Source organism: Merops nubicus, unplaced genomic scaffold, assembly GCF_000691845.1.
Source record: "Merops nubicus isolate BGI_N331 unplaced genomic scaffold, ASM69184v1 scaffold16657, whole genome shotgun sequence".
NCBI lineage: Eukaryota > Metazoa > Chordata > Aves > Coraciiformes > Meropidae > Merops > Merops nubicus.
Genome location: NW_008619720.1, coordinates 7067 through 7394, shown reverse-complemented (window position 1 = coordinate 7394; position 328 = coordinate 7067). Strand labels below are relative to the sequence as shown.

Here is a 328-nt window from a genome sequence, read left to right as displayed (position 1 = left end):
AAAAAAAAAAAAAATTATAAAAGGCTGTTTTGCTTGGAGAGCTCCGGAGGATCCCGGCCGAGCCATGGGGAGCAGCGGGGCCGGGGCCGTGTTGCTGACGCTGTCGCTGCTCCTGCAGCCCACGTCTCAGTTCTGGCTCTTCAACGTCCTCTTCCCACCCACCACCACCCCAGAAGCTCCCCCGACCAACAGCACGCCGCCCGTGGTCCTCGGTAAGGTCACCACGCGGGGCACCCCCGGTGCCACGCAGCCCTCCGGGGCCAGCGGGGAGGTTGGGGTGGCTCTTGGCCACGGTGGGCCCCTTTGTATTCTGGAGCCACCCAGGGAG

General features: G+C 64.6%; 1 protein-coding gene across 1 annotated transcript in view; it reads left to right on the top strand.

Moving 5' to 3' along the window:
• The first annotated feature begins 52 nt into the window (after window positions 1–52).
• LCAT (lecithin-cholesterol acyltransferase) overlaps window positions 53–328 on the top strand; it is a 6218-nt gene continuing 5942 nt past the window's right edge. The window contains exon 1 of the mRNA XM_008943904.1: window positions 53–212. Within this exon, the coding sequence (XP_008942152.1) occupies window positions 65–212 (148 nt within the window). The 5' untranslated portion in view covers window positions 53–64. The remainder of the gene's footprint in view (window positions 213–328) is intronic.